The sequence below is a fragment of the Microtus oregoni genome, unplaced genomic scaffold, assembly GCF_018167655.1.
Source record: "Microtus oregoni isolate MIOR12 unplaced genomic scaffold, Mior012 000026F_ref0000081, whole genome shotgun sequence".
NCBI classification, from domain to species: domain Eukaryota; kingdom Metazoa; phylum Chordata; class Mammalia; order Rodentia; family Cricetidae; genus Microtus; species Microtus oregoni.
In genome coordinates this window covers 1,168,935-1,193,679 of record NW_024543085.1, presented here as the reverse complement: position 1 = coordinate 1,193,679, position 24,745 = coordinate 1,168,935, and the positions used below count along the sequence as shown (strand labels likewise).

Here is a 24,745-nt window from a genome sequence, read left to right as displayed (position 1 = left end):
AATAACAAATTATCTATGGACCATTGAATGACATAAAACCACCCAACCCATCTTTTGAGAGTATTGGTATCATATTCTTAAAATTACTTCTTGCTGTGTAGGGGACAATGGCATCTTTAGGGGATCCTGAAAAGAAAAATTGGGGCTAATTGTCAAGTCCTGGAAGAGGTAGCTTTATCATTTGTTGTCCAGTCTCTGCATAGTAGGGAAGTGAAGGGCTTGTCTCAGGTCCTGGCTAGAGTAGTCTGTGGGGCTAGATCATCTCAGCTAGCCATTTTGAAATTATTCTAAGCAGTTTGGAGTCCAAAACCAATCTTTAGGTGGTGTTTTTCAGTTAGTGATGTTATCATATTCCTGGAGAAATCGTTGCTGTGGGGCCCCATCCTCCTTTTGGAGACTTCAAAGGCTGCTGTTAGGCGTGCTTGTGGTTCACTGCACAAAACTAATAGAACCTCAAACCAGAAATCATGTACAAAAAAGTAGATGAAACCCTTTTCTAGAATTAGTAATTACTCTATATAGCTGTTAATACTATGACAAAAAGTTTCAATAAATATGTTTGACACTTGGGTGAAAATTTAGATTACTGTGGCTGTAGGACTTATTTCTGGATTCTCAGGCCTATTCCTATTGGTTTATGAGAGATGTAGTAGGTCCTTCTGTTTGTGTGTTGCTTTCATTGGTTAATAAGTAAAGAAACTGCCTTGGCCTAGTTCTTAGGGCAGAACTTAGGTAGGCAGGGAAGGCAGAAGTGAATGTTGGGAGGAAAAAAGGTGGAATAAGGGAGAGACACCATGGAGCCACCAGAATCAGATATGCCAAATCTTTCCTGGTAAGCCACTGCCACGTGATGATACATAGATTAATAGAAATGGGCTAAACTAAGGTGTGAGAGTTAGCCAATAAGATGTTAATGCTAATAGGCCAAGCACTGATTTAATGAACACAGTTTCTGTGTGGTTATTTTGGGGCTAAGCTATCTGGGTGGCCAGGAAGAACATGTGGCTCTTTTCCATGCAACATATGAGTCTGTTCTTATGGTAAATCCATGTTGCTTTTGTCACTATGGCTCAGAGTATAATTTGAGGTCAAGGATTATAATGCCTCCACATTGTCCTTTATGTTTAGAGTTGCTTTGGCCTATTCAGGTCACTATTCTATTTGCTGATCAATTTGAGTTTAGAGTTTTTGAGGCTGTTCATTTAATTAAACTATTCTAAGAAAAGTGATTCTGCTACTAGAGACTCTAGTTTTAAATTACAAAATCCCAGCTTCTAAACAGGCAAATCTAAAAAGGAAAGTTACCAAAGACAAAAATATTTGTCAGCTCACTAACAGCTACTGCTAATTTCAGATCACAGTTATGACCTGTAAAATGGACAAAAATTAGAAATGACTACCAAACAGTTTTAAGTTATTCTTGAAAAATAATCATATATCTACATATAGTTTGTACAATGTTATAATTGGCTATGTAATTTCAATGATAAAATATAATGCTAAAATATGATTGTATTACTTTTCCCAAGGAACAACTTTGAAGTTTTGACATGAGTGAAAAAGTTCCTCAACCTAAATTGGTCAAAGACTGGACCAAAGAACATGTAAAAGAATGGATAACTGAACACCTTAACATTGATGAGAAATATGCTCAAATCCTGTTCAATGAAGAAGTGACAGGGATGGTTCTTCAGGAACTAACTGAAAAGGATCTTAGAGAAATGGGGCTGCCACGGGGTCCAGCACTTCTGATAAAACGTATGTATAACAAACTGAATGATTCCTCTGAAAGTGACAATCAAGATTCCAGACAATTAAATAAAACAGAACGCTCAATTAAAAAACACCAAAAAAAGACCAAAAATGAAGAAGAAAAATCAGCTCCATCCAACAGTGACCATGATCTCAGTGGGACGGCACAGAACACAGAACAAGAAGGAAGTCTTCTCAAGGAAGATGTATTAAGTGACAGAGTGACTAAAGACGTGGCGGGCGATAAACCCAAACCAGAACACATGTCTTGCATGCCACATCCCTTTGATTCTTTCCATGATGACAGAAGATACATAGAACATTCTATTCTACAAGTTGCCGAAACAGGACCTCTCAATCTTATAGACCCAGTACATGAATTCAAAGCCCTCACAAATACAGAGACAGCCACAGAAGAAGACATTAAGATGAAATTTAGCAATGAAGTCTTCCGATTTGCGTCAGCTTGTATGAATTCGCGTACCAATGGAACTATCCATTTTGGAGTTAATGACAAACCACACGGAGAAATTGTTGGTATGAAAGTCACCAGTAAGGACATCTTTATTAACCACTTCAATGGAATGATCAAAAAGTATTTTGAAGACAGTGACATCAAAGAAGCCAGAGCTTGTATTCGGGAACCAAGGTTTGTGGAAGTCCTACTGCAGAACAAAACATCATCTGATAGATTTGTTATTGAAGTAGATGTTATTCCCAAACATTCTATATGTAAAGAAAAGTATTTCTACATTACGCTGCAAAGTTACACAGACAAAACATGGAAACAAAGCACAGAGAATTCATTGTTTGTGAGAGAAGGGGCTAGCTCTAAGAATATCCTGGCCAATGCCAAGCAACGGGATAGAGAGTTCAAAAACTTTCTAGAGAATTTAAAGTTATGGATAGCATCTAGAAAAGAGGCTGAAGAACACAGGGTGGTGACTAAGAAAGAGAGTGAGGGACTAAAATTAGGTAAACTTTTGACCAGACACCAAAGCTCACTGGATAAATCTTACTACGACTGGTACATTCTTGTAACAAACAACTGTGCACCAAATCAAATAGAGCACTTAGATTTCCTAAAGGAAATCAAATTGTTTGCTGTGCTGGATTTTGATCCTTACTCTCAGATGAAGGGAGTGGTCAAAGCTTACAGAGAAAGCCGGATAGCAAACCTTCACCTACCCAGTCACTATGAAGAAAAAACTACCACGGTAGAGAAAATCACTTCTCTGAAACTGTATGAGCAGCCCAGCTGGATCTTCTGCAATGGCAGATTAGACTTACAAAATGATTCGTGTCAACCTCTGGAGCCACATTTGTGGCAGAAAGATAGAGCTTCTCAGGTCAGGAAAGTGATCTCATTTCTCACAGATGAAAATATAATGGCAAGAGAAAAGCTTTTAGTGGTGTTTCTCTTACTTTCTCCAGTAGAAAGCCAGAAAGATCCCCTCATTGAAACTTTCTGTGCTTTCTATCAAGTTTTCAATGGGATGGACAACATGTTGTGTATCTGTGTCGGCTCGCATATCTACCAACGGTGGAGTGATCTACTACAAGTAAGACTGGAAGTCAAAGAGGATTTAGCAGAACATAGTATTTCCACTTTAAATATAGAACTGGTCAACAATACTATCCTTAAACTGAAATCAGTGATTCAGTCTTCAAGAAGATTCCTGCCCTCCTGTGGTTCCTCCTCAGTTATCCTGGAGAAAATGGAGGAAGATATCCTGACAGCCCTGGAAATCCTCTGTGAAAATGAATGTAAAGACACAGACATAGAGAAAGATGAATCTGAATTCCTAAAATTTAAGAAATTAAGAGAAGAACATTTTTATCGAGGAGGCAGAGTATCCTGGTGGAACTTCTACTTTTCTTCTGAAAACTATTCTTCAGCTTTTGTGAAAAGAGATGGCTATGAAGAACTTACTACTTTAATACAACAGTGTGCAGACTCTCCAAAGCCCATATTTGCCAAAATCATCAACCTGTACCATCACCCAGGCTGCGGAGGCACGACGTTGGCTATGCATGTTCTCTGGGACTTAAAAAAGAAGTTCCGATGCGCTGTATTGAGGAACAAAGCAGCTGATTTTGTAGAGATTGGAGAACAAGTAAGCAAGCTGATCAGCTATAAGGCTATCAGCCACCAGGATTACATCCCTGTTCTTCTCCTTGTGGATGATTTCGAAGAACAAGAAAACACCTACGTTCTTCAGAATGCCATCAATTCCTTTATAGCAGAAAAGGGTCTGAGATATGAAAAAACTTTAGTAATAATCCTGAATTGCATGAGGTCTCAGAATCCAGATGAAAGTGCAAAATTAGCAGAAAGCATTTCACTAAAATACCAGCTTTCTCCCAAAGAACAAAGAGCATTTGAGGCCAAACTACAGGAAATAGAAAAGGAACATAAGAATTGTGAAAACTTTTATTCCTTCATGATCCTGAAAGACAGTTTTGACCCAACTTACATTCAAAATGTAGTGAAGAATACATTGAAAGACCTGGACCCTCACAGCAAGAAAGCCCAGCTCATTTCTTACCTGGCATTACTCAATTCTTACATTAAAGATTCTACCATCTCTGTATCACAGTGTGAGCTATTTTTGGGAATCACTTACACCAATAAACATGGGAAACCTGAAACTGTAGAAAACAACATGGGAACCTATTCCACACTTCTAATACGAACAGAAGTTTCAGAATATGGGAGATATACTGGTATACGTATCATTCACCCTGAAATTGCCCGCTACTGTTTAAAAGAACTGGGAACGAGCTATGGAATGGGTAAGTGTCAAATTGCATTGAATATATTAGAAGAGAACATATTCTACGACTCTGGATTAGGAAGAGACAAATTTAAGCAGGATGTGCAAACTCTCTTGCTTATAAGGCAACGTAAAGAACACGGTGCCGAAACAGACACACTATTTTCCCCATTAATTGAAGAACTGCAGAATGAGGAAACTGAACAGATTTTGACTGCAGGAAGTGATCGGTTCCCACAAAATGCATTCATTTGTCAAGCGTTAGCGAGACATTTCTATATTAAAGAGAAGAACTTTAGCACTGCTCTGGTCTGGGCAAATTTGGCCAAAAGGAAAGCACCTAAGAATTCCTACATTTCAGATACACTCGGACAAGTTTACAAAAGTGAGATCAAACAGTGGCTGGGTAAAAACAAGGCCTGTAAAAGTATTAGTGTGGATGATCTAACACATTTGCTAGAAATTGCTGAAAAGGCCTCCAAAGCTTTCAAAGAATCTCAGCAACAAACTGACAGTAAAGACTCTGAGACTGAGGCCTGGGCACCACAGAAGTCCCGAAGAAGATATGACGTGTACAATACTGCTGGGTTCTTTGGTGAAATAGAAGTAGGTCTTGACACTATCCAAATTCTTCAGCTCACCCCGCTTTTCCACAAAGAAAATGAAACGCTGATGGACGCCATGGTACAGTTTTTATCTGGAAAGGGGCCCATCCCTCCAGACCCAGAAGATGGCTATGATGCTGTTCTCAGTAACTTTGCATCGCACCTACAGAATTTACAGTCAGATTTGAAACGATGTTTTGATTTCTTTTTGGATTATATGGGTCTTCTGAAACCAAGAAACACCCCTAAAGAAATGACAGAACTCCTACTAATTAAGAAAGTCAGCAAGTGTTTCGAGAAATATGCAGATCTTTTCTGCCGATCGGCAGAATGTACCAGTTTGTTACAGGGCAGAGATCTCTTACTCCAAGAAGAGAACTATAGGAAACGCATAGAAGCTATGAGAGCAGACACGTTTTCAGGACTCCTTGAATATCTTAATCCAAACCATAAAGAAGCTAACAACATGGAAGACATAGTGAAATACTACACCTTCTTACTACAGAAAGGTCTAAACAAACGACTGACAAAGGAGACCCAAAATTTCATTTTGGCAAACATTATTCTCAGTTGTCTAAAGCCCAGTTCCAAGTACATCCTGCCATTCAACACACTGAAAACAAAGCTCCGAGAAGTCCTGAAACTCGTGGGACTGAGCCATCCATATCCTGATCCTTATTTCCTAGCCTGCCTTCTCTTCTGGCCAGAAAACAAAGAGCTCGATGAAGATTCCGCCCTCATAGAGAAGTACGTCTCATCCCTGAACCGGGCGTTCAGGAGACAGTACAAGCACATGTGCAGGTCCAAGAAGCCCAGCACGCTGTTCTACCTGGGGCAGAAGAAGGGGCTGAACAGTCTTGTCCACAAGGCCAAAATCGAGCAGTACGTCAGTGAAGTACGAGATTCAAATACTTTCTGGCAGAGTGGAGTTGTGTGGGAAAAGAGGGAAGTCAAAGACCTCCTGCGCCTACTGGATGGTCAGGCTGAAGGCAAGCTAATCTCTGTAGAATATGGAACAGAGGCAAAAATAAAAATACCAGTGACTTCTGTGTACTCGGGTCCACTCAGAAGTGGAAGGAACATTGAAAGAGTGTCCTTCTATCTAGGATTTTCCATAGAGGGCCCTCTGGCATATGGCATAAAGGTCATTTAAGAAGGTACATCAGTCCAAAGATGTTAATTTACAACCATTATTGTGCTCACTCTTTCTAGTCCATAACATTTGCATGACGATATTGGCTCGCTATAATCACAGTTCGCTCCTTTTCTCTGGTCAGTTGTGGAAGACTCCCAGAGCTTGACTCACAGCAGCATCAATCATTCCATACCCCCAATATGCGTTCCCAGGCTGATGGCTTCTATGAGTCACACTCTAAATGATCAATAAAATCTGTGTAAATTAAATCACTTTTCTGAATGATTTCTTCACTATGAAACCAGAGATTTAACTTGAAAGACCCCCAGAGTGGGAAGACTCTCACTCAAGTCTCAGGATAACAAGACCCACCCCCACCCCCAGGAAATCACGAGAGACCATCCTTGCTGCAATCACAGGAGGTTTATTGACAGGACAGGAACCAGTGCACTGGGGCCAATATTCATTTCCCAAGCAGGGGTAGAGAGGTCGACCCCAAGTAGCTGGGAGAAAGGGTATTTAAAGGAAGAAACCATAACACAATAATCCAAAGGGGGTAGGGATGGTGTCATTGGAAAATTCGGAAAATACCAGTGATCGTTGAAAACTTCCGAAAATATCAGTGATAAACACAAGGAGTAACTCCCTGTTTCTCAAGATTATAATCTAATTTTATCTTCAGCTAGTTCCCCAAACAGAGTCACTGAACCGGCTAATCTAGATTTTTTATTTTTTTCTTCCTGCTTAGATTTTTGGCTCTATTTTTTTCTGCTAGAGGGGTCTGGATTTATCCGGGTCTTTCAAACTAAGGAGAAAATGTAAGTAGTGCTAGAGAGACAGATTAACAGTTAAGAGCACTTACTGCCCTTGCAGAGGACCTGAGTTCAATTCCCACCACCCATATCAGGTGCCTCACTACTGCCTGAATTGAGCACTATCCAATGCCCTTCTGGCCACTACTGACGCCTGTGCTCACATGCCTTCTCTCTCTCTCTCTCTCTCTCTCTCTCTCTCTCTCTCTCTCTCTGTCTCTGTCTCTCTGTCTCCTCCTCTCGTACACATACAAAATTAAAAATAAATTTTAATCAAACTGAATTGCGGAGACCTCTGCTCTGGGTGGGTTGCTGGAATACGAGTGTGAGTGTGTGTGTGTGTGTGTGTGTGTGTGTGTGTGTGTGTGTATAAGTCATCACCTAGGCAGGTTACTGTGCTTCAAGCAGTCACAAAGGTTCCCTCACCTTATCTTGCTGATAGTAAAAGCTTGTGTGTAAAGTAAATACTTTGCTCCTCACTCTCCATCGAACCCTTAATACTTGCATAGGTGCACCCCCACCTCTTTCCTTTAGGATGCAAAGGGGAAAAGAACAAAATTCAAAGCAGTCTCTTATTTGAATTCATTCCATCCTAAGCCCCAATGAGCTTGCTCCATTGTCCTTTCTTGCTGCATTCGAAGGCAGACTTTTCCTCACCTAGATTTTAGATCCCATCTCTTTCTTGCCTTCTTTTTTCCATGCATACAGTGTTACTCTCTGTATTTCTCAACCTGTTCTGGGTGCTTGCTATTCTCCCCCAACACTGCCTTATTTTCACCTAACAATCTCCAAATATCTATTCTGATTTGTCAGTCTCAGTTCTATTCCAGAATCACCTCCACCAAGAGCTCTTCTCTTGGCACCCCAGTCCCTGCTTGACTGGCTTCCCCGTGGTCTGTACCCTTTCTAGTATCTTTCTAGTACAAGTAATGGCAGAAATTCCTTCCCAAGTATCTAGTAGCCAAGACAGCCTCAAACAGCACTCCAGACATTGGAATTTGAGAGCTAGCCATCACCAATGAGCTACATGGTAAAAGGTACATAGATGGTAAATGGTAAAACATACATACATATTCTCAGATGTAACGTAACTTCTCCAGACTTCGTGCTTCTTGACACCAAGAGGTCGGGTCTCTTATTTCCACTGAATCTGGAAGTAACATAGCCCAAAAACACATCCTATTTGTAGAGGCCACAAGTGCAGCTGCCTCTATTCCTAACGGCGTCCCTCCTCCACATTACACCTCTCCTCTATTAACAGACTCCCCCAAATAGCAGTGTTCTCTGGAGCATCCTGTGGATGTAACTTTATACTTAAGTTCCTCACAAAGTATCCAAGACCAGACTGTAGCATTTATAGCCACACATCCCAAGGGAAGACATAGAGGGGACTTTATAAAGAAAGGATGAAGAACTTCAGATGTTCCTGTGAGCCATAACTGTCTTTATGTCCACAGGTTCTAGGTCTTGTTATAACAACAGCAAAAACAACAACAAAAATTGAAGACAGACTCAGAAAAGAACTCACGGCCAATTCGTTGGGAATTAGCAAGAACTGACCAGGGAGGCCAGGGAAGCTAGAGACCTTGGCAGCTGCCAGGGGGAGAAAGATGGAAGCAGGGAAGTAAGAGAAAGTTAACAGCTCATGCAGAGGACAAGACAAATGATACACCCTGGATGATAAGGGGGACACTCCAGGGACACAATAGAACTCTTTGCCGAGGGCCTTTGCTCCTACTAACTTCTACTGAAGGAGATAAAATTGCCCTCCTTCCAGAGAGACCCAGGCTTTGAGCATAACAATGACAACTGATGAAGAAATATTTAACCTCAATATTTATTTTAGCCTTGCAGCAGTTACTCGGGGTCTCCTAAAACATTAGATGCGTCTAACATAATAAAGAAAACAGCTGTGTTTGTCACTCTCATTTATAGTCTGTTGCCTTGGAATTAGTTTAAACTTCTGGCAGCTTTGAGCCTGCCATTGGTTGATCTTTGGCCATCAGGGGAAAGCAGATAATGCATTCTTATCACTTATAAAACCAATCCTGGTTTCTTGTCTTTTTTTTTGGTATTTTGAGACAGGGTTTCTCTGTAGCTTTGGAGCCTGTCCTGGAACTAGCTCTTGTAGACCAGGCTGGCCTCGAACTCACAGAGATCCAACTGCCTCTGCCTCCCAAGTGCTGGGATTAAAGGCATGCACCACCACCACCCAGTCCCAGTTTCATTTTAATCTGGCCACAATAAAAGATAGGGTGTAAATAAAAGCAGTTTGGAGACTTTTCATTATAGCTCTTGAGATCTACTTCCTTTAAAAAAACTGATTGCTCTTCCAGCAGATGAGGGAGGGGGACTTGATCGGCGGAGGGGGAGGGAAATGGGAAGCAGTTGCGGGGAGGAGGCAGAAATCCTTAATAAATAAATTAGTTAAAAAAAACTGCAGTGCACAACTCTGAAGATTACCAATGTCAACTTGACACTGAAGAGGCAAGCCTCAGGGCACAGCTGAGAAGAGGCAAGCCTCAGGGCATGGCTGAGAAGGGGTATCTGGATTAAAGGTGGGTTCTGGGGCAGTCTGAGGGATTGTCTGGAGTTCCTGGGTAGGGAGTGGGGACTGTGGGCTGTACAAAAGGGACAGGACAGGATGAGCACTATCATGCATACAGGAATTCATTGCTCTCTGTTCTTGAGTGCATGTGATACCTCAACTTCTGCAACTGTGACTCCCCAGTTGTGGTGAATTGGAACCTGGAATTGGAGCCTAATAAACTCTTCCTACTTAAATGTCTTTTTCAGAGTATTTTATCTCAGCAACATGGAAAGAACCTAAGATGCCTATTGCTAGGATTTCTGGGCCCATAGGTTTCTCTGTCTTTGCAGAAAGACCTATCAAGTTGAATTGAAGAGACATAACAGGTTGATTGAGTAAAACATCTCCTGGGTGGATTCTCCAGTCCCAGAAATTTAGGCCAGAGAAGCCACACTCCGGAACTAAAGCAGGGAGATTATATAGGTTGTCGGGGGGGTGGGATTATTTGGTTGTGGGGGGGAATGATACTGTGTCCACCAAAAGCTGGACTTGTGCCCAAGTATGGTCCAGAGCTGAATGCTTTAGGTAGGAACTTGCGCAGTTGGCAATTCCAGGAAAAGGACTGCAGTAGCTGCCAAGAATGAGGAACTGGGCTTGTTGGTGCCTTTCCTTTGTTCAAAGAATCTCGGGGATTGGCTGATTTGGTGCAGGAGTTAGAAAATCAGAAATGGGCTTTCTAGATCAGGCAGGAGTGAGCCAAAGGTCCCTGCCAAACACCTATCTAGCAGGGACTCACCGACCACTGATCACACTGTTTGTCTCAGAGGAAGGTAACTTACTGAAACCCAAGCGTCTTACATGGTGCGTGGAAAGCAGATGGCTGTAGCTGGTCCTTTTGGCCTTTTCTTCCTCCCAGAATCCTCTGCCACTCAGAGGTCATATCCCCCACCAGGATGTTTCAGAGAGGACTAGCCTCTGCAGAGGTCCCATTTCAACAACTATGTAATAGGCTAAATTTTGCTTATATCTTCCGAGAGTGATAAGGTCCAGGCTACCCTGGAAGGAGAGCAATTGTATACTCCATCAGTAAAAATTACTAGAAATAATTGTGCTTTTCCTTAAAAGATACAGGCAGAAGGATCACTCCACCCCAACTAGAATGAGGTTTTATGATATTATGTGGGGAAGCTCAGCATCTCCTTTTAGAGCACGTTTTGCTTTGGCATACAACATCTGAAAGGTCACTAAATACTTTATCTTAATGCCTCTGCCTCCTGAATACTGGGTTAAAGACATGCACCACCAATGCCCAGCCAGGGCTATACTCTTACAGAAAACTGATTCTCCCTTCCCAAGCAGCTATCAAGCATCAACAACTCTTTGCCTAAAGGTGGAACTTTGTACCCACACCTCCTCTCCACCCTAACATTTGGTTTGGCTGCTGGGCAGTGGTAGTACACACTGCTAATCCCAGCACTAAGGAGGCAGACACAGGTGGATCTGTGTGAGTTTGAAGCCAGCCTGGTCTCTAGAGTTAGTTCCAATACAAGCTCCAGTACAAGAGAAACTGTCTTAAAAAAAAAAAAAAGAAAAGAAAAAAGAAAAGAAAAAGAAAGAAAAGGAAAAAAGAAAAAACGGAAAGAAAAATTAAAAAAAAAACAGATTCAATGCAATGCCCATCAAAATCCCAGCAAAATTCTTCAAAGACCTCGAAAGAATGGTACTTAACTTCCTATGGAAAAGCAAAAAACCCAGGATAGCCCAAACAATCCTGTACAATAAAAGAACTTCTGGAGGCATCACAATCCCTGACTTCAAACACTACTACAGAGCTACAGTACTGAAAACAGCCTGGTATTGGCATAAGGACAAACAGGAGGACCAAGGGAATCAAACAGAAGACACGGATATCAATCCACACATCTTCTAACACTTGATTTTGACAAAGAAGCAAAAAATATCAAATGGAAAAAAGAAAGCATATTTAACAAGTGGTGATGGCATAACTGTATATCAACACGTAGAAGTATGAAAACAGACCCATATCTATCACCATGCGCAAAACTCAAGTCCAAATGGATCAAAGACCTCACATAAAGCCAGCCACACTGAACCTTATAGAAGAGAAAGTAGGAAATACACTTGAACGCATTGGCAAAGGGAACCACTTCCTAAATATAACCCCAGCAGCACAGACACTGAGAGAAACAATTAATAAATGGGACCCACTGAAACTGAAAAGCTTCTGTAAATCAAAGGTCATGGTCAACAAGACAAAATGACAGCCTACAGAATGGGAAAAGATCTTCACTAACCCTACATCAGACAGAGGTCTGATCTTCAAAATATACAAAGAACTCAAGAAATTGGACACCAAAAGAACACATAATCCTATAAAAAAAAAAATGGAGTAAAGACTTATAGCGAGAACTCTCAACAGAGGAATCTAAAATGGCTGAAAGACACTTAAGGAAATGTTCAACATCCTTAGTCATCAGAGAAATGCAAATCAAAACAACTCTGAGATTCCATTTTACACCTGTAAGAATGGCCAAGATCAAAAACACTAATGACAACTTATGCTGGAGAGGTTGTGGGGAAAAGGGAACACGTTTGCTTTGCTGGTGGGCATGCAAGCTGGTATAACCCCTTTAGATGTCAGTGTGGCGATTTCTCAGAAAATTAGTAAACAACCTTCCTTAAGACCCAGTAATACCACTTTTGTGTATATATCCAAAGAATGCTCAATTGTGCCACAAAGACATGTGCTCAACTATATTCATATCAGCTTTTTTTGTCATAGACAGAACCTGGAAATAACCTGAATGCCTCTCAACCAAAGAATGTATAAGGAAAATGTGGTATATTTACACAATGGAGTACTACACATCAGAAAAAATAAGAACATCTTGAATTTTGCAAAAAAATGGATGGAGCTAGAAAACATTATTTTGAGTGAGGTAACCCAGACACAGAAAGACAATTGTCACATGTACTCACTCATAGGTGGTTTTTAAACATAAAGCAAAGAAAGCCAGCCTACAATCCACAATCCCAGAGAACTTAGACAACAATGAGGACACTAAGAGAGACTTACATAGATCTAATCTACATGGGAAGTAGAAAGTAGAAAAAGACAAGATCTCCTGAGTAAATTGGGAGCATGGGGACCTTCGGGGAGGGTTGAAGAGGGGAGGTGAGAGTCAGGGTGATGGAGGAAGGTCATTGGCTAATAAAGGAACTGCCTTGGCCCATTTTATTGGTTAGAGGATAGGTGGGAGGAGTCAACAGAACAGAACGCTGGGAGGAAGAGGAAGTGAGCTCAGACTCCACAGCTCTGCTCTCCAGAGCAGATGCCCCAGCGGAGATGCCATGCCCTGCTCCCTGGCAGACACACGGGATGAAGCTCCGACCTAGGATGGACATAGGCTAGAATCTTCCTGGTAAGCGCACCTTGGGGTGCCATACACAGATGATTAGAAATGGGCTAAATTAATATGTGAGAATTAGCCTAGAAGAGAATGGGCCAAGCAGTGTTTAAAAGAATAGAGTGTCCGTGTAATTATTTCGGGGCATAAGCTAGCCCGGCAGGCGGCTGGGGTGTTGGGGATGCAGCCCCGCCGCCACCCTTATTACTTCATCAGGGAGGGGAGCAGAGAAAAATGTAGAGCTCAATAAATATCAATTAAAACCCAGGAAAATACGTGGTCCGGCTGAGGCTTGCACGGCTCGTGTGAACTCTGTGATGAGCACTGTGCAGCAGCCATTCTGTATCCAAAAGGCCCTGCTTCCTTGTAGCTATCTACCACCTCTAGTTCTTACACTCTTTCCCCCCTTCCACATTCATCCCTAAGCCTTTCAGAAAAGGAGCGTGATATAGATGTGGGAGATTCCTGCAAATGCTATCTATTGCCTACAGAGAAATGGTCCATGTGAGGGTGGAAGAAAATTGTACTCAACATGCCTTAGTTACCCATTGTCCTTTCCAACTTCAAGAGTCTGGCTCTGAGCAATCCTTTTCTGACATATTTTAACACAGTACAACTTTGGGAAAAAGTTTCCTTGTGATAATTATCACAACAAAACTTAAAGAATGATTCCACTGAAACTTCTATGCAAAGCAGGTGTCTTTTTCAGAGTACTTCTTCCATAAGCGTGAGTGCTATTTACTGCAAAGCAATGCTCAGGATAAGGGTCTAGGGATGAAGGGTATGGAAAAAGCTTAATAGTAGACTTCCATAGGAGTGGTTCTAGAGCCCAGCAAGAGGCCCTACTCCTGTGCTAAGGGGATCCAGACAGATGAGTGAGTGGCCATGTGGCCTGATGGTTCCGGGGAACTGAGTACAGGCCCCCTCCATTTCCCTAAGCTTTTCTAGCCATCCAGTGGGGTGTTTCCCAGCTGCTGGCTTTCTTTACCACATTCCAGTCTGCACCCAAGCACTTCTTTTTATCTGCAAGGTCCTTGGATCCCCCAACTCAGCCTACTTGCGGCTGAGAGGTTGGAGAGCCAGCGGGAGTGTCCCTGCCACTGGGCTTCTTTGTACCACCCGCCCTGCCTCCCAAGGCTGCCTTTGCATCTGTGAAGTCCTTGGAGCCTGGCAAGAGGCCCTGCTCCTGTGCTGAGCAGACCCAGACAGAACAAGAAAAACTCCCAAGTATACAGTCAGCCAGAGCAAAGATTAGATCAAGACACCAAGACTCTGATGGCCTCATTAGAAGAAAGAGATGGTTAGGCACCAATGCAAGAATTCTTCCAACATCCTGAAAAGCAACATGATAACACCAGAATCCAGTGAACATGCAACAAGAGACTTGAATATCCTAAACCAGAAGAAGTAGAAAAATTCGACTTTAAATGTAACCTTATGAAAATGATAGAGACCCTTAAATAGAAAGTGAAAAACTCCCTGAAAGAAACAGAAGAGAAGACAAACAAAAAGTTAGAAGAAATTAATAAATCCCTCAAAGATACACAAGAAAACAAGGAAAAAGCAAACAGGAAAATAAACAGTTCAAGACTTGAAAACCAAAATGAAGGTAAAATGAAGAAAACACAAATTGAGGGATGGTTGGATATGGAAAATCTCGGTAAATGAACAGGAGCTGTAGAAACAAGTATAACCAACAAAATACAAGAGCTAGAAGAAAGAATCTCAGGCATTGAAGATACAATAGAGGAAATAGACTCATTGATCAAAGAAAACAGCAAATCCAAAAAATTTTTAACACAAAACATCCAGGAAATCTGAGACACCATGAAAAGACCAAACCTAAGAATAATAGGCGTAGAAGGGGAATTCCAACTAAAGGTACAGAAAATATATTCAACAAAATCATAGGAGAAAACTTTCCCTATCCAACCTAAAGAAGGATAGTCCTATGAAGGTATAAGAAGCTTACAGAACAACAAATGGACTGAATAAAAAAAAAAACCCTCACCATATAATAATCAAAACACAAAACATACAGAATAAAGAAAGAATATTAAGGGCTGCAAAGGCAAAAGGTCAAGTAATATATAAAGGGAAACCTATCAGAATTACACCTGACTTCTCAATGGAAACCATGAAAGCTAGAATGTCTTGGATAGATGTGCTGCAGACACTAAGAGACCACGGATGCAAGCCCAGACTACTCTACCCAGCAAAGCTTTCTTTCACCATTGATGGAGAAAACAAGATATTCCATGACAAAAACAGATTTAAACAATATGTAGCCACAAACCCAGCCTTACAGAGAGTACTAGAAGGAAAACCTAAACCCAAGGAAGCCAACAACACCCACAATAGCACAGACATCAGACAACCCTCCACTAACACAACTCAAAGAAGAGAAACATACAAACACTACCACCAAAAAATAACCAGAATTAACAACCATTGTTCATTAATATTGCTTAATATTAATGGACTCAATTCACCTATAAAAAGGCACAGGTTAAGAGAATGGATACGAAAACAGGATCCAACATTCTGCTGTTTACAAGAAACACACCTCAACCTCAAAGACAGACACTACCTCAGAGTAAAGGTTTGGAAAAAAGTTTTCCAAGCAAAGAGACCTAAGAAATAAATGGGTGTGGCTATCCTAATATCTAACAAAATTGATTTCAAACTAAAATCAATCAGAAGAGATGGAGAAGAACACTTTATACTCATAAAAGGAACAATTCATCAAGATGAAGTCTCAATCCTGGATATCTATGCCCCCTAATATAAAAGCACCCACATATGGAAAAGAAACATTGCTAGAACTCAAAGCACAAATCAAATCCCACCACTAATAGTAGGAGATTTCAACACTTCTCTCTCTCCAATGGACAGGACAACCAGACAGAAACTTGACAGAGAAATAAGGAAACTAACAGAGGTAATGAATCAAATGGACTTAACAGACATCTATAGAACATTACACCCAAACAGTAAAGAATATACCTTCTTCTCAGCATCTGATGGAACATTCTCGAAAAATGATCACATACTTGGTAAGAAAGCAAACATCCACAGGTACAAAAAATTGGAGTAACCACATTTGCCTTATCAGATCATCATGGAGTAAAGCTAGAATTTAACAATAATTCCACCCCAAGAAAGTCTACAAACTCATGGAAACTGAACAGTCAACTAGTGAACCACCCCTGGGTCAGGGAAGAAATAAAGAGAGAAATTAAAGTCTTCCTTGAATTCAACGAAAATGAAGACACAACAGACCCAAAGCTATGGGACACTATAAAAGCAGTACTAAAAGGAAAGTTCATAGCACTAAGTGCTCACATAAAGAAAACAGAGAAAGCTCACATTAGAGACTTAACAGCACACCTGAAAGCTCTAGAAAAAAAGAATCAGACTCACCCAGGAGGAGTAGAAGACTGGAAATAATCAAAATGAGGGCTGAAATCAACAAAATAGAAACACAGAAAACAATCAAAGAATCAATGAAACAAAGAACTGGTTCTTTGAGAAAATCAACAAGATTGACAACCTCTATCCAAACTAATCAAAATTCAGAAAGAGAACACTCAAATTAACAAGATCAGAAATGAAAAGGGGGGCATAACAACAGACACTGAAGAAATTCAGAGAATCATTAGGTCTTACTACAAAGGTCTGTATGGCATAAAATTGGAAAATGTAAGAAATGGACATTTTTTAAATAAATATCATATATCAAAATTAAATCAAGACAAGGTGAACAATTTAAATAGACCTATAAATCGTGAGGAAATAGAAGCTGTCATCAAAAACATTCCAACCAAGAAAAGCCTAGGACAAATGGTTTTAGTGCAGAATTCTACCAGACCTTTCAAAAAGAGCTGATACCTATACTCCTTAATGTGTTCCACATAATAGAAACAGAAGAGTCATTGTCAAACTCTTTTTATGAAGCTATAGTTACCCTGATACCAAAACCACACAAAGACTCAACCAAGAAAGAGAATTACAGGCCAATCTCACTCGTGAACATCGATGCAAGAATTCCCAATGAAATACTGACAATCCAATTTCAAGAACACATAAAAATAATCCATTATAATCAAGTAGGCTTAATCCCAAAGATGCCTGGCTGGTTTAACATGAAAATCTATCAATGCTATCCATCATATAAATAAACTAAAAGAAAAAAAACATATGATCATTTCATTAGATGCTGAAAAAGCATTTGACAAAATTCAACACCCCTTTATGATAAAGGTCTTGGAGAGGTTAGGGATACAAGGATCATATCTGAATATAATAAAAGCAATATACAGCAAGCTGACAGCCAATATCAAATTAAATGGAAAGAAACTCAAAGCGATTCCACTAAAATCAGGAACAAGACAAAGCTGTCCACTCTCCATATCTCTTCAATATAGTGCTTGAAGTTCTAGCAATAGCAATAAAACAATGTAAGATCAAGGGGATTCAAACTGGAAAGGAAGAAGTCAAACTTTCCTTATTTGCAGGTGAGATGATAGTGTACATAAGCCCCCCCAAAAATTCTACAAGAGAACTCCTACAGCTTATAAATACCTTCAGTGATGTGACAGGATATAAGATCAACTCAAAAAAAATCGGCAGCCCTTCTAACACAAAGGATAAAGAAACAGAGAATGAAATCATAGAAATATCACCTTTCACAATAGCCACAAATAGCATAAAGTATCTTGGGGTAACACTAACCAAGGAAGTGAAATATCTATTTGACAAGAACTTAAAGTCTTTGAAGAAAGAAATTGAAGAGGATATCAGAAAATGAAAGGATCTCCCATGTTCTTGGATTGGTAGGATCAACATAGTAAAAATGGCTGTTCTACCAATGGTAATCTGTAGATTCAATGCAATCCCCATCAAAATCCCAATGAAATTCTTCACAGACCTTGAGAGAACAATAATCAACTTTGTATGGAAAAACAAAAAACCCAAGGTAGCCAAAACAATCCTATACAATAAAGGAACTTCTGGAGGCATGACCATCCCTGACATCAAACTGTATTACACAGCCACAGTAATGAAAACAGCTTGGTATTTGGCATAAAAACAGACGCTGACAAATGGAATATAATTGAAGACCCAGACATTAATCCACAAACCTATGAACACCTGCAAACTTGTGAGACCACTTTGGAAATCAGTGTGGCGGTTTCTCAAAAATTTAGAAGTCAACCTACCTCAGGATCCAGAAATACCACTCTTGAGAATATACCTAAGAGATGACCAATCATACTACAAAAGCATTTGTTCAACTATGTACATAGCAGTATTATTTGTAATAGCCAGAACCTGGAAACAACCTAGATGCCCCTCAGCTGAAGAATGGATAAAGAAAGTGTGGCACATTTATACATTAGAGTACTACTCAGCAGTAAAAAACGATGATAACTTGAATTTTTGCATGCAAATGGATGGAAATAGAAAACACTATCTTGAGTGAGAGAACCCAGACCCAAAAAGATGAATATGGTATGTACTCACTCCTTAGTGAACTCTAGCAATAAACAAAGGACATTGAGCCTATTGTTCATGATCCTAGAGAACCTAAGTAATAAGGTGAACCCAAAGATAAACATATATAGATCCTCCTGGAACTTGGAAGGAGACAAGATCACCAAGAAAAAGTTCGGAGCATGGGGGTGGAGGTCAGGTGGGGGAAGGAGAGAAGGGAAGAGAGAAGAAAGAAGGGGGGTTGGGAAGAGCTTTGGGGAGTGGGATGTTTGAGATGGAGGAAGGATGGATATGGGAGCAGGGAAGAAGATACCTTAATTAAGGGAGGCATTGTGGGGTTGGCAAGAAGCTTGACTCTAGAGGGGTTCCCAGATGTCCACAGGGATGTCCCCAGCTAGGACCCTGGGCAGTGAAGGAAAGCTAGGACCTTTTCCCATAGTCAGACTGATGACTATCTTGAATATTACCATAGAAATTTTGTCCTGTGACAGATGGAGATAGAGACAGAGACCCACATGAGAGCACTGGACAGAGCTCCCAAGATCCAGTTGAGGAGCAGAAGGAGGTAGAATATGACCAAGGAAGTCAGGACCATGAGTGGTTGGTCCACCAACTGAGACAGGATACCTGAACTAATGGGAGTTCACCAAATCCAGCTGGTCTGGGTCTGAACGAGCATGGGATCAAACTGGACCCTCTGAATGTGGCTCACAATTGAGGCTGACTGATAAGCCAACAATAATGGCACTAGGATTTGTCTCTACTGCATGTACTGGATTTTTGGGATCCTATTCTATTCTGATGCATACCTTCCTAAATATGGATGGAGGGGGGAAGGCCTTGGACTTCCCACAGGGCAGGGTACCCTGCTTTTTTAGGACTGGAGAGGAATGAGGGAGGAGGGAGGGGGAGAAGGAGGGGGAGGGAGGGGGAGAAGGAGGGGGAGGGAGGGGAGGGGGATGGAAGTGGGAGGAGGGAAGGAAGTGGAAATTTTGATTGGTACTATTATAGAGTAATAAAAAATTATCAGGAATAAAATAAAATGTGAAAAAAAGAGTGGTTTTATTGGCTGAGAAACAATACTCACACAGCAGTCTGGGGGATTCAGTGAAGCCTCGCCAAAGATCACTAGGCTATAACATCTACCCTCAGCCTTCTGGGTAGAAAACAGAGGTAAATACCTTCTGTTGAAGAGAAAATCTGTGAGTTTAATATTGCTGATTTCTCTCTCTAGTGCGATCTGTGAGAAGGGATACCTTTTGGCTTTCTATGTATACATGTCCCATTTATAGTTGGATCTTCACACTCTTATGAGATTCTCTAAATTTTGACCAACTGTGGGTGTCTGTGTTAATAGTAATAGGTCTTATTTAGAACCTATGACATGTCTAGCCACAATTTTTTGGCCTAATAATGGTGCCAGGTATGGGTTTCATCTTATGAAGCAGCACTTATATCCAATGAAAAAGTGACTGTTTTCTCCCAGATCTTCATGCCGTTGTTGTGCCGGTGTGACAAAAAGGCTTTACCCAAGTGTTACATAGACCCTGGCAGGCTCTTATTGGCTAGGTATGTACACACAAATTATGTAAAGAACAAGGACCAATCAGTGAAGAACATACCAAAATCAAGATGGATCTTAATCAAAGCAGCTTCACAATCCCCTCTCTTTACTCCCACTATGTTTCAGTAGAAACAAAGAAAGCTAACCCAGGAAAACAAAAGACTCTTCCTTTTTCATTAATTAACTTGAAACTAGATAAAGGTTTTGTACCTGTTCCCAGCTCTCATTTCATCTCATCCAGCGTCCCTTCTCTTCTGGTTTTACCACTAGAAGACCCTGTTGCTGCAAACACTGGCTATGATTTTGCTGACATCTCATATGCATATCAGTATAACCACAAGGCCACAGAATTGTATATTGTAAGAGAAAGGTTTGTTGGCTCACAGATCTGGTCTAAGAAAAAGAGGCCATGTCTATTGATGTCCTTCATCCTGGAAGAATCACATGTTAGCACCTGGAATGATATATGAGTACCAGGGTGGGAGAACCCCAATTCCACTGCCTTTTGTAGTACAGTCATTCTATAGATAGTACACTGATTTATTGATCCTTTAATCCTGTGAGTAGATGAATCCATTCATGATGGCATGGTTCTAGTAATCTCTTAAAGGTCCCACACAGTTCCATCACTTAATGTCTCACAAAGAAAAGGTTCAACATAAGTTTCTAAGGGTACAAGTCTCATTTGTACCCTGGCAGTATCAACAATTCATGAATGATCTAAGATCCAGGTTAGTGCCTGTTCAGGATTTGTGCCCCTGTGAGATCCAAGCTCTGAAGCTAAGTATGAAGGAGCTCCAGAAGCTGGGAAAATAAAGATTCAAGAACCTGCAGACAGATTGATATGCTATATTCACTCCAAGCAAAACACAGACCAGCATGCCCAGGCTGTATGAAAGTAGGTACACAGACCTACTAACAAGCATTCACAGGCAGGCTGATGAATATGCTTATTTCTGATCCCAAACAGATTGTTCTGGTTTGATTTCTATTGATGTGATAAAAACACCATGGCTAAAATGTTTACAGGTCTCAATCATAGTCCATTCCTGATAGAAGCCAAGGCAGGAAATCAAAGAGCATAGAAACCTGAAGGAAGGAAAAGGAGCAAAGAATTTGAAGGAATGTGGTCAATAGCTTGTTCACCTGCATTCTTACATAGCTCAGAATCAACTGCCTAGAAGTGTCACTGTCCCCATTGATTGGAGCCTTCACACATTAACTTTTAATCAAGAAAATGACTCATAGGCTTGCCTACAGAACAAGTTGATGGAGGGAGGCATTTTCTCAACTGAAGTTCATTCTTCCCAGATGACCAAGCTTGTGTCAAGCTGACAAAACTAAACAACACAAGAATACTTACATAAACCTCACAAAACTGGCATTCTATCAAGAATGGTTATGTGACAGACAGAGCTGTTGTATAATATCTCATGTTAGCTATCATTAGTTGATACAAAGATTGTACACTTCAGTAATACAGCATTCTCTATGTTTGCTCGAAACACATGACAAGCTAAACAAAAAGATGAGAACAGAATAGATGATAGATAGATAGATAGATAGATAGATAGATAGATAGATAGATATTAAACATGGAAATACCAGTGGCATTAACATTAGATATGTTAGACCAGGGAGATTTTAAGGGAGTTTTTTTCTATGCTTATATCTCAATGTATTTTCACTGTGTTTTCTTCTATCAGTTTCATAGTTTCCTGTCTTATATTGAATCCTTTTGATTTTCAGCTGATTTTTGTTTAGGTATACAACTAATTTCTTCTTCTAAATTTGGATATTCAGTTCCCCCAGAAGTGTCTGAAAGCAATGATTTGGCTTGATTTATTTCTGGGTCTTCTATCTATTGGTCTACACGTCTCTTTGTGTGCTAGTGTTATGTGGTTTTCACTACCAAAGCTTTGCAGTATAATTCAAGATGATGTGTTGTGATGCTTACATATTGTTCTTTTAGCTTAGGACTGCAAAACTCCGGAATATTCTGTGTTTCTATACAAGTTTTAAGATTTTTTTCCTAGATCTATAAAGAAGTTCTTAGAAGATGGATGGAGTTTGTGTCAACTCTACAAGACTGTTGTAACAGAGACATTTTTACAATATTCATTCTGCCGATTCAAACATAGGAGGTTTGTCCATCATCTAGTGTCTACTTCAATTTCTTTTTTTGGTATCTTGAAGTTTCATTGTAGAGATAGGTCTGTCCTGTCCCTTTAAGAGACAAGCTGCACCCACTCCCTCCCTCATCCACCACTGAGGCAGGCAGGTCTTCCTTAGGCTTCCAGTCTGAGTCCTTCTCTTTCATCTCTCTCCCAAAAAGGTAGCTGCTGCCATGGCTCCTCTCCTTTTCTCCCCCTCCCCCTCTCTGTTTCTCTTTCTCTCTTTGCCTCTTTCTCCTTGTTTCCCCTTTTCCCTTCCCTTCCATAACCCACTAAATAAATATCCAACCCCACTCTGCATGGCGTGCCTATCCTTCTCTATCTCTCACCCTCCACACATGCCTAATAGATCTCTGTCTCTCGCTCACTGCGACTCTGGCTCCTCACAGGTCTGGCTGCCCCACTGGACCCATAGCGTGCCTATCCATTTCTGTCTTTCACCCACCATGTGGCTCCCTTCCGGGGATCTACTGCCCCTAGTGTCCTGCAGGCCACTTGGGGAACAGTGGCATTTTATTTTTACTATTACATGGTGCTTGTGACTCAGCCAGGCTCTCCATGTTCCTCCCACCTACTGAGGACACATGGAACCCTGGACTCCAGAACCAGGTATCTTTCCAATGGCTCTGCACTCTATCTGCCTGAATGCCGACATCTACACACACCAGCAGCTTCAGTGGTGAGTTTTCCCCTTTCAGTCAGCCAACCACAACCTTCATAGCTAGGGTTGAGTCCTTCGCTAACATTCATCTCTGGTTGTTTTCCATAGCTAAAAAAGTGACTGGACAACCCAGGATTGGTCCTCCCATGCTAGCACTGTGCATGCTGTGCAGCTCATTTGATTTGGGGCCCAGATTCCCTTGGATTTTTCTTTCTTCTTTCTTTTTCTCTTCTTTTCTTTCTTTCTTTCTTTCTTTTTTTGAACCACTCATAAGTGGTCTCCACAATGAGAGACTGCTCAGAGCAGCCTCTAGCCTCTCTGGCTTCTGAGTCACCTGGACTAGAGCCAGTCAGGCTTTAACAACGCACCTATAGAAAGAGGATGCTCTTCTATAGGCCCTGTAGTGGTTTTCGTGGTTTTCATGTTTTCAGCTATGGTATAAACCCTCAAACTATGCTCCACTGGTGTCACACCAACTCTGCTTTTCCTCAAACTGTCCCTGCGACTGCTACCGACAAGATTGGTTGGATTCATGAGGTAACTGTTTTCAATGCCAGCCTTTGTGCCCTGCTTGTGGCATGGTGGCTTGGCAACAGGGCAGATCATGCCTCTAGGTCTCTCTTATTATTATGTTTTATAAAACCCTGCACCTCAAAAATCATAGTTTTTCCATACAATATGTGACTGCTACCATTTCGACTAAGGTCAGGTTACTTTACCACCATATTAACTGAGGTCAGGTGACTTCACTGACTTATTAACTGAGATCCAGGTCAGGTGACCAAGTTTTGCCATCTTTATTCCCTTCCTGGTTCTCCTGTGCTAACTCTGTAGTGTTTTGCCCAGTGGCATGCCTTTGCTAGGGTCCACTAAGAGCATCCAATTCGCCCAATTCCTGTTCAATATATGTTTGTGTATGTTCATACATGTAACTTAAATATACCTATGTTTACTGTTAAATGTTATAATTGTCTCTTCATTATATCTCACTCCAGACTAACAAACCAATAAGTTTTATGTTTTAACTTGGTATGTACCTTTAGGTATCTTACAAAAATATGATATATTTAATCCAACCCTGATTTAAAATATATTAAGTTGTTCTCTACTATTGTCAGTTCTGCTATTAACCTTCTATTGCAAGCAGTTTTCTTCTGACTTTTTACAAGTGTAGATCTTACCTGTTAAGAGCCAGTATACTCAAGCTCAGACCCAGCTCTCCAGGCAGATTCTATACTGTAGTTATAACTTTTATCTATACTAGGTAAACAACCCTCAACTGCCCAGAGATGTGGGGAATATGGCATTTAAATATTTAATTATTAAAAGGCTTTTCATAACAGAGAGAGACAGGTTGGCTCCTAGCAGCATCACCCTATTTCTTCCAAAGAAGATAGAAGACAAATGGGCACAAAACAGTATCCATCCACAATTCGTTTCTACTGCCAAGCACTGAAAACTGGGCAAAACTACCTTTCATCTAAACTGAAGATCTCCAGATGTGGACAGAATCACTGGAATCAAAAACCTAGCTACTGAGGTCAAGGTAGGCTTGGCTTCCTACAGATTTCTTAGCCCACAGGATCTTCTGGAGCCTGGCAGGCCCTGTGCTAAACAGCAAAAAATATGAACCTCATCAACCATGGAGGACCCTGAGGAGTAGCTCTAGATGCCAACCAAGTAAGTTTAAGTTCTTTGTTGTTTTAAATCAATAACTCAAGTAAAATTTTATCCTTCTCAAAGATCTCTGATGCAGTTTGACAGCTGAGAGGTTTTGTCATTTAAAAGGACAGCCTCACCAAACAAATTTC

The 24,745-nt window shown here is 40.8% G+C and overlaps 1 protein-coding gene across 2 annotated transcripts in view; it reads left to right on the top strand.

Annotated features, from left to right (window-relative positions):
• Samd9l (sterile alpha motif domain containing 9 like) overlaps positions 1-24,745 on the top strand; it is a 70,221-nt gene that overhangs the window by 34,033 nt on the left and 11,443 nt on the right. Inside the window, exon 4 of one of the 2 annotated variants that reach the window (XM_041675669.1) lies at positions 1,530-6,538. The exons of the other annotated variant lie outside the window; for it this stretch is intronic. Coding sequence (XP_041531603.1) covers positions 1,551-6,287 — 4,737 coding nt within the window. The 5' untranslated portion in view covers positions 1,530-1,550 and the 3' untranslated portion in view covers positions 6,288-6,538. Of the gene's footprint in view, positions 1-1,529; positions 6,539-24,745 lie in introns of those variants that run through there. 2 annotated transcript variants of the gene reach the window in all.